Source organism: Buceros rhinoceros, unplaced genomic scaffold (genome assembly GCF_000710305.1).
Source record: "Buceros rhinoceros silvestris isolate BGI_N320 unplaced genomic scaffold, ASM71030v1 scaffold23537, whole genome shotgun sequence".
Classification (NCBI taxonomy): Eukaryota; Metazoa; Chordata; class Aves; order Bucerotiformes; family Bucerotidae; genus Buceros; species Buceros rhinoceros.
Genome location: NW_010424284.1, coordinates 5643 through 14297, shown reverse-complemented (window position 1 = coordinate 14297; position 8655 = coordinate 5643). Strand labels below are relative to the sequence as shown.

General features: G+C 52.9%; 1 protein-coding gene across 1 annotated transcript in view; it reads left to right on the top strand.

Moving 5' to 3' along the window:
* The first annotated feature begins 245 nt into the window (after nucleotides 1-245).
* LOC104497493 (acyl-CoA synthetase family member 3, mitochondrial-like) overlaps nucleotides 246-8655 on the top strand; it is a 13759-nt gene continuing 5349 nt past the window's right edge. Inside the window, exons 1-2 of the mRNA XM_010140751.1 lie at nucleotides 246-947; nucleotides 3356-3511. Coding sequence (XP_010139053.1) covers nucleotides 246-947; nucleotides 3356-3511 — 858 coding nt within the window. The remainder of the gene's footprint in view (nucleotides 948-3355; nucleotides 3512-8655) is intronic.

The window sequence follows — 8655 nt, the reverse complement described above, 5'->3', positions numbered from 1 at the left end:
CTGCAGTCAGACTAGTTGTTAGGGCTGCGCAGGGAAGGGTGTCTGTCTCCCGTTCCATCCGGGCAGGGCCTCGCGCGCTGAGGATGCAGCAGCCTGAAGCATAAACATTAATAATACAGTGGGTGTTCTTCAGATGAAGGCTGCCGCTTCCCCTTTGTGGGAAGAAACCCCTGGGTAATCGCTGCATGTACTTATCTGTTCCTATAATTGCTTTCTGCAGAATCCCTTCAAGCACTGCTGGCAGGATGCTGCTCTCCCTGCTCTTCCCCCAAGCGAGCCGGCCCCTTCGGAACCTCGTCCGGGACTTGCAGCGTGGCAGATGGGGGTTGCGGAGGCAGACGAGGGCTGGCTGTCCTCACAGGGGTCTGCGAACTGCATGGGCAACCTACAACAGTGACATCACTCCTGTTTTCGCTAGAGCTTTGGCTTTCGGTGATAAAATCGCCATCATTGACCAAAATGGTGAGCACACTTACAGGGACCTCCTCAGCCAGAGCCTGCGCTTGTCTCGGGAGGTCTGTAGAGCTCTGGGGTGCTCCAGCAGGGACTTGAAGGAAGAGAGGATCTCATTTTTGTGTCCCAATGATGCCTCGTATGTGGTGGCCCAGTGGGCTTCCTGGATGAGCGGGGGCATAGCAGTGCCCCTGTACAAGAAACACCCTGTGCCGGAGCTAGAGTACGTGATTCAGGACTCTCAGAGCGCTCTGGTCATCGCAGCGGAGGAATATGTGGGGAAAATAGCCCCTAGCACGAAGAAGCTGGGAGTCCCGCTTTTGCCACTTCCCAGGTCTCCTAGTGATGGATCTGCAAGTCACACAGCAGTGGAAGAGGATCTCTTGACAACCTGCTCCTCGTGGAAAGACCGAGGAGCCATGATAATCTACACTAGTGGGACAACGGGAAGGCCGAAAGGTGTCCTCAGCACCCATGAGAACGTCCAAGCCGTGGTGAGTGCTGGTTTCACAGCATCACAGACTGGCGGGGTGGGAAGTGACCTCTGGGGATCACCCAGCCCAACCCCCTGCTGGAGCAGGGTCACCAGAGCAGGGTGTCCAGGATGGCATCCAGGTGGGTTTGGGATCTTGCCAGAGCAGGAGACTCCACAACCTCTGTGGGCAGCCTGGGCCAGGGCTCCTTCACCCTCACAGCAAAGAAGTTTCTCCTCATGTTCCAGTTTGTCCCTTGTCCTGTCTCTGGGCACAACTGGGAAGAGTCTGGCCCCATCTTCCTGACCCTCTGCTTTACCTATTGATCAGCATTGATCAGATCCGCTCTCGGCCTTCTCCAGCTGAACAGCCCCAGGGCTCTCAGCCTTTCCTCAGCACAGAGATGCTCCAGCCCCTCCTCATCCTCTTAGACCCCACTGGACTCTCCCCAGTGTTCCTTGTCTCTCTTGAGCTGGGGAGCCTTTGGCAAAACTCATGCCAAGTTACGGAGGTCTTGGCCTTCAGAAGTGTTTTGGAGTTGCAGACCCTGAAGCACAACACACCTTTCCACAGCCAAGTTCCTGCGCAGGGCTGTGGGGTTGTACCTTGAGAGTCTGCAATACGTTTAAGGTGAACGAACCCACAGAATCACAGAAAAAGCTCCTCCAGTCCAACCCCTGCGGGGAGCAGGGACATCTGCACCCAGAGCAGGGGGCTCAGAGGCCCAGGGGCCAACCTGACCTGGGATGGGGCCAGGGATGGGGCTTCTCCCACCTCTCGGGGCAACCTGGGCCAGGCTCTCACCACCCTCAGCACCACTCAGAGCCCCAAGGGCCAACCTGACCTGGGATAGTGCCAGGGATGGGGCTGCTCCCACCTCTCTGGGCAACCTGGGCCAGGGTCTCCCCACCCTCAGTGTAAAACATTTCTTCGTTCTCTCTAGGCTGAATCTCCCTCTTCTAATTTAAAACTCATCACACCTTGTACTGTTGCTACAGGTTCTGCTGAACAGCCCCTCCCCAGCTTTTCTGTAAGCCCCGGAAGCACGGACAGGCTGCACTAAGGTCTCCTGGAGCCTTCTCTGCTCCAGGCTGAACCCCCCCAGCTCTCTAACCTGTCCTTGAGAGGGGTTGAGGCTCCAAGCCTTGTGCTTCTGGCATTGCTGTGCTGCAGCTGCTGCCAGGGGCAGGTGGCCTCTTGTCCCTGCTTTCCTGGAAAGCAGAAGGGGTGAGACCTGTGGTAAAAAGACTCTTTTCTGTGCAGTTTGCTTTTCCTCGCTGTGACTCGGAAAGAATCTTTGCCCCTAATTGGAATCTGAGCCCAGCAGAGGTCTGTGTGAAGCCTGTGCATTATTCAACTATATATCCCCAAGGCAAAAAAATCCATTAGCTCTCTGAGCCAAAAGGAATTAGAAGTTTGAGCTGAGCCTGCTGCCTGCCTCACCGGTTGGTTACCACTGCCTGCAACCCTCAGATTCGTGCCTTTGGGGAAAAAGGGCAGGGAAGACATCATGCCTTACAAGAGCTTCCGTTGTTCTGGGCGCTCGGATCCTGCAGAGTCGAGAGGGGTCTGAAAACCGTGATGGATAGAGCCAGGGCTCGGCTATATCGGGCAAAGAATCTGTTCCCTCACAAATATGCTGATCATCTGGGAGGTGGCTCAAGCAGTCACCGGCGTCTGTGGTGTCTCTTTTAGGCAGAAAGCCTAAAACCTGCTCCCTGCCCTGGGGAAGAGGGTTGGGAAGGACATGACTAAATTCCACTGTTCCAGTGCTGCTGCTTTTAAAATTATTTTTAGATGGCTGGAAATAAGCTTTCCAGTTGTGAACACTGGTCTCTGAAGGGCGTTGTTCACCCAGAAGCCCGAGGTCTGACACTCAGGATAACCGTCCCTCTGCAGCAGAGTGTTTTGGAAGCTGATGTACTAATATTTTTTTACTTACTAACATGAAACCTGTTTTCTCTTTATCAGACAGTGATTTTCTGCTCCTACTGACTATCCCTCACAGGTGCTAAAAGCCTAGGGTCAATGGTGTCCAAACTATGTCAACAGTCCTGGGAAAAAGAGAGGGTTTTTATTACTATTTCTGCCAGCTCTGCCTGTGCAGCACCAGGCCAGTAGTTTTTTAGGTCCTACTTAAAATCATTGACTATTGATCTCTTGGTAACAAGGAAGGACTTTGATGTATATGAGGATGTGTGCTGACAAGATGCAGAAGGTGTTCCTCTGCTGCTCTACTGTTACCATGGGAATTTTGCTCATGCAGACCCTAAAGGAAGGATTTCTGAGCCCAAGCTTCATTCCAGGAGCTCTGGGAATTCTGCTGGCAGCTGCACCCAGAGGATCTGGGTCTGGGGGCGCACCTTGGGCTTCTCAAGCAGGGAGAGTCCTTCCTGCCCTAATGCTGCATTGTCTTTATCCTTCTGCAGACCACGGGGCTGGTTGAGAAATGGGAGTGGAAGAAGGAGGATGTTATTCTGCACGTGCTGCCTTTACACCACGTCCATGGGGTGATCAACAAGCTCCTCTGTCCTCTCTGGGTGGGAGCGACGTGCATCATGTTGCCTGAATTCAGCGCCCAGATGGTAAGACTGGAGAGATTGTGCCCTGGCTTTGAAATTCAGCAGCGAGACCCTGCAAATTGTAATTAGAGCAACTTTGGAAATAAATCCTTGAAGAATTCCAGCCTCTCAACCACTGGCTACATGTGGCTGTTACCAGCTGGGCACTCAGTCTGGGAGGCTACAGCTTGGGACGTACATAATCGTAGCGCTACACTGTCCCTCCTCATGATGGTGAGGGTCTCTCACTGGAGCTGGGCCCTTCTATGTACCCACCAAGAGCGTCTGCACCCAGAATAAGTGCTGTTAACTTTCTAGCACCAGGAAAGGTACAAATACCGGGTATTTCTCTTGTGCCTTCGTGGTGTGCTGGTCAAAGCTTGTTGGCAGTTTCACTAGCTTGTGTTTTTCCTTTCTGATGCCATGTCCTCAGTGTTCTGTATGACATCACCTGACAGAGCACAGGCTTTGGAGTAAGAGAAGTACTCATACTCATCACTCGCGTGGAAGCTCTTCCTCTGTGGAGAAACCAGAGGTGTAGACTCAGTGACATGAGAGGCTTTGCTAATCAAGAGCTTCTTGCAGGAAAGGTGGCAGGAGGGAAACCCCACTTGACTTACAACGCTGTTTTCTAGCCGAGACAGTCCCAGTGCTCTACTTCTCCTGTTCCTTGCCACAATGGCAGGCAGCTGAGCTAAAGAACAGGGACTGGAACCAGGGCAACCACTAGTAAGGTGGAACAGTTTCTATAGTTACCGGCCCCTGGGATCCAGCACCATCTATCTACATCTCCCAGCGTGGTGGGTGGTGTAAGGGACATTGGAGTCCCCAGTGTCACGGTTAAAGGAGCAACTGGTCTTTCAGGTGCTGCCACCTCATAGCAGAAAGGAAACGTGTGTTGTCAGTGCAGAACGCCCTGGGAAGGTGAAAAGAGCCTCTCAGGCCTGGACCTTGTCATGGAACAAGGCTGCTTTACCTCCTGTGAGAGTCTTGTCACACTGAAGGGTCGAAGTGCAGAGATGTGGGATACACCCAGAAGACTTTGTGCTGCTGTCAGGCAAGGGCGAGCCCGGGCTCTGATCCAAGCAACTGCGGGACCATGTGACTTTTCGTAGCTTATTTCTGCTGCTCGGAGAAGTAACCCCAGAAAAGGTGCGTTTCTGTTCTTGTTTCAAGATGGCCCCACACCTTGATACCCTCTTGCTGCCTGAGCACTGATCCTTTGTGGGGGAACAGCCCCAGAATCCCGGGGGGACAGCTCTGTGTTTGCATTTCCAGAGAGACAAGGAACACTGGAGAGAGTCCAGTGGGGTCTGTGAAGATGAGGAGGGGCTGGAGCATCGTTGTGCTGGGGAAGGGCTGAGAACCCTGGGGCTGTGCAGCCTGCAGAGGGGATCTGATCAATAGCTAAAGCAGGGGGTCAGGAGGATGGGGCCAGACTCTTCCTGGTCATGCCCAGAGACGGGACAAAGGACAACAGGCACAAACTGGAACGTGAGGAGAAATTTCTTTGCTGTGAGGGTGAGGGAGCCCAGGCTGCCCACAGAGGTTGTGGAGTCTCCTGCTCTGGAGAGATCCTGGATGCCATCCTGGGTACCCTGTTCTGGTGACCCTGCTCCAGCAGGGGGTTGGGCTGGGTGATCGCCAGAGGCCCCTTCCCACCCCCCCAATCTGTGATTTCCAGAGTAAACAGGATGCTCTGGTAGAAGGTCCCCTGGCAGCTGTAGCCAGTGGTCTCTCCTCAATGGTTACTGACGAATTGTCTTCCCCTGGCTGTAGGGTGTCACCCCTGAAGCTCAGGGTGCAGTAGAGATGTGTGCCCCACCACAGCCGGGGCTCCCAGCCCTGGTGATGTTGGTGAGGTGGCAGAAGAGCATGGTGGGACCCTGGAAGTGAAGCAGGGCCTGTTCCTCCACATCCCGTGTCACCTGTGACTGATCGTCCCTTCTACTCTTGTGTTTTCCTCTGCTCTCTCTCAACATCTGCAAACCCACAAGCTGACGTTGAAGGATGGGTTGGGGTGCAGGGCAGCAGGACACCCTGCCTGCCTTCTCTCAAAGCTCTCCCCCCAGATTTGTCAACCGAGGGCAAGCGGGTCAGCGCCGGAGGCGTCCGCTTGACCCCGGAGCTTGAACTTGGGCAGGGGGGACAGCGTGGTGAGCGCGTCCGCCGCAGCAAGCGCCGCTCCGAGGGCTCTCAGGTGCATTTGGGCTCTGAAGGACGTCGCTTGCTTTTCTGCTTCTGATTTGTGGTGGTTTTTTTTTTTTTTTATTCCCTTTTATTTTTCCGAGGGCCTCCCCTGGGAGCTGAAAGTGGTTTGATCGACACTACAAAGCAAGCACATGAGGGTAAATAAGGCTTTCTGGTGAGTTTAATGCAAGCTGCCTTTCAGTTCCAGGCTATTTTCACCAGCTGTTTACAAAATGCCCTTTGCTACCGAAATCAGCCTTCAGAAAAGCAGCGGTGCTTCAGCAGAGGATTTTGCAGAAGGAGCCTGGGTTCCGCTCTCTGCTTTTTTTTCTTCTTCTTTTTTTTTTTCCTCTTCCCTCCGCTGCACCTTGAGAAAGCAGCCAATTATAGTGTGATATAAAGAAACGCGGATGGCAGCTAAAACACTTGACAGGCTGATCAAAACAAGGCTAGGAACTTACTCGCAACCTGCTGCAGACATATTTAGCCTTGAGTGATACTGGCAAAGGTTCAAGAGAAACCGCAGCAGCATGCCCAATGTGTGTTTGGTTTCTAATCACTAACACTTCATTATACAAAATAAATACTTTATTATTACAGTGTTTATTAAATTACATAATTTGCGGCGTGCCTTATAGTCAGGGATACAGATGCCAGTCTGGTTTTGGTGGTGCTAATAATGCTCTTTTTTTTTTTTTTCTGGGTTAGAGGATGTTTCAAGCCCCGAACTGAGACTCCTTGTAGCTCCCTGCAGTGCGATGTTAGGAGGTGGCATCTTTAAGACCCTTCCGCCTGCTTTTGGTAGCTGTCCAAGGCAAGGTTAGAAATCAAGGCTGTGGGGTAACCCCTGTGTCCTGACCGACAGCGGCTGAACGCCGCCGCTGTGTGCAACCTCTTGCCGAGGCCACAGGGGCTCATTAAAGTGCATTGAGATGCCTCAAGCGTGAAAGTTGCTGCATAAAATCAGGTTCTTTTTATTAAATGAGGACATCCATTACTTTGCGCTAGCGACTGTACATGTTATAATTCACTTTATAGCACCATCTGTTAAGACTGTCTTGCTTAAGCTTATTGTGGCATCTTTTTATTGTAAGTTATTAAATAATATGGCTGCCTCTATTAATCATTTATTAATAACAGGTTTATAAATGGACCCTTAATTTCCAGCATTGCAGTCCACTTGTTCGTGATGTCCTCTGGTGCATGTACTTCTCGGGGTGCAGTGTGTCTCTGGCCTGGGGACCGTGGGATGGAACGCAGGGCTCCAGCCTAGCACCATGGGGTGGAACCCGGTGCTCCCACCTGTGTTTCTGGTGCTCAGGAATGCTGGTGCTGGCTGTGGGGAGAGATGTTTCAGCGCTGCTGTGGGCTTGGAGCGGGCGGGAGAGCAGCAGTGACCCTGAAAGCATGTTCCTCCTGGCAGCGCTGTGGGACAAGGGTGGCTCTGATGTTGTTGCTTTTATTTTTCAAGGCTGAGAACTGGGAGGGCAGAGCAAGTTGCAGCCGAAGTGTCCCTGTCCAATCCTCCCGTCATAACTTGCTTCCAGGCTGGCTTCTCCGACCACACTGTTCCTGTCTGCAGGCAGCCAGTGGTGCTCGGCTGCTGCCGAACCCATTTGAGAATTGCTGCCGAACCCATTTGAGACTCCTGCCTTTTCTTATGCGGTAAAAATTTGAGAGGTGCCGGGTTTGTACAGCTCCTGTGTAAACTGGGGGCCGTTGAGAAAGGGTTAACACCTCTGCTTAAGGAGGGAATGTGAGGTGAACCTCCTCCTTACTGGGCAGCAGAGAAAGCCCATGAACACATGTGTCTTGAAACATGAGGGTTGGCACCAAGCAGACACTAGAGCATCCCTTCCCCAGTGACTCCATCACCCCTCCCCACGTCGATTTGGTGACGGCTGCTAGGGCTGAGCGCACACTGCGGTGTGGCTGTGACTCGATGGAAACAGCAGAGAGCCTGAAGAGACAGTCCAGGGCAAGCTGGGCATCCTCTGTGCCAGCGCTCTTGCTGTGAAAGTCACACATCAGAGTCCCCGTTCAGTGCTGGGACCTGGCTGTGCCGGGCACCCTGTGGACAGGAGCCTTTTGGAGCAAGTCGCAGGGTTGGTGTCTGCTTTGCAGGATCCTCTGCTGAGGCTTTTGGCCAAAGTGGATCCACTCTGAGTGTGAACAAGAGAAAAGGGCTTGGCTTTGCCTTGGACCAGCTCTGATCTCACCTTAGGAGAAAGATGTTCAATAGCAAAAGGCTCCCTGAGAGCTCTTCGTGCTGATAGACTGCGATCAGATCCCAGGAGGGCTTTCGGTCTTCAGTGAAAACAGTCAAAACCGTGAAAGAACAAACTTGCTCTGAGTGATGGAGGAAGCTTCTAGAACTCACAGCTCAGTGTGACCTTGCTCTGCTGGGCAGGTTTCGAGCTATGGCTGCTGCCCTCAGAATGACAATGCCGTCCATGCCCTGCAACCGCTTCCATAATGAATATGCTGAGATGCAGATTTACTGCCCTGCAGTTCCAGAAGGAGCTGTTGCTTCGGTGCCGGCGTTACTGCACGTCTGGCTTAAGCTGCCTCTGAGGATCACACCCTCTAAAAATCACACCTGGGCTTGCAATGTCACACACAAAGCCATCACAATTGTTGATTTTACTTGGACCTTTCTTTCTAGGGAACTGGGCATGAGGAGTGCCCAAAGCCAGTCTGTGATTTGAGACTAAGTCCCCTGACGGGCTCTCAGCCATGGTGGCTTTTTCCTGCGGCGCCGTAGACCTGACGCTTGTCGAGGTTTTGCGTGTGAGGTGTTGCTCTGGGCTCGCTGCTGTGTCATGTGGTTACAGCCCTGATTTCCTCGCCAAGACCTGTGCTACGACCGCGAGCAAACCGCTTGTCCTTTATTGGCGCGGACCAGGCTGGGTGCTGATGCTTTATACCTTGGCAGGGCTGTGCGGGGAGATCTAGGGCTCGGCAGACACGGGCGCGCG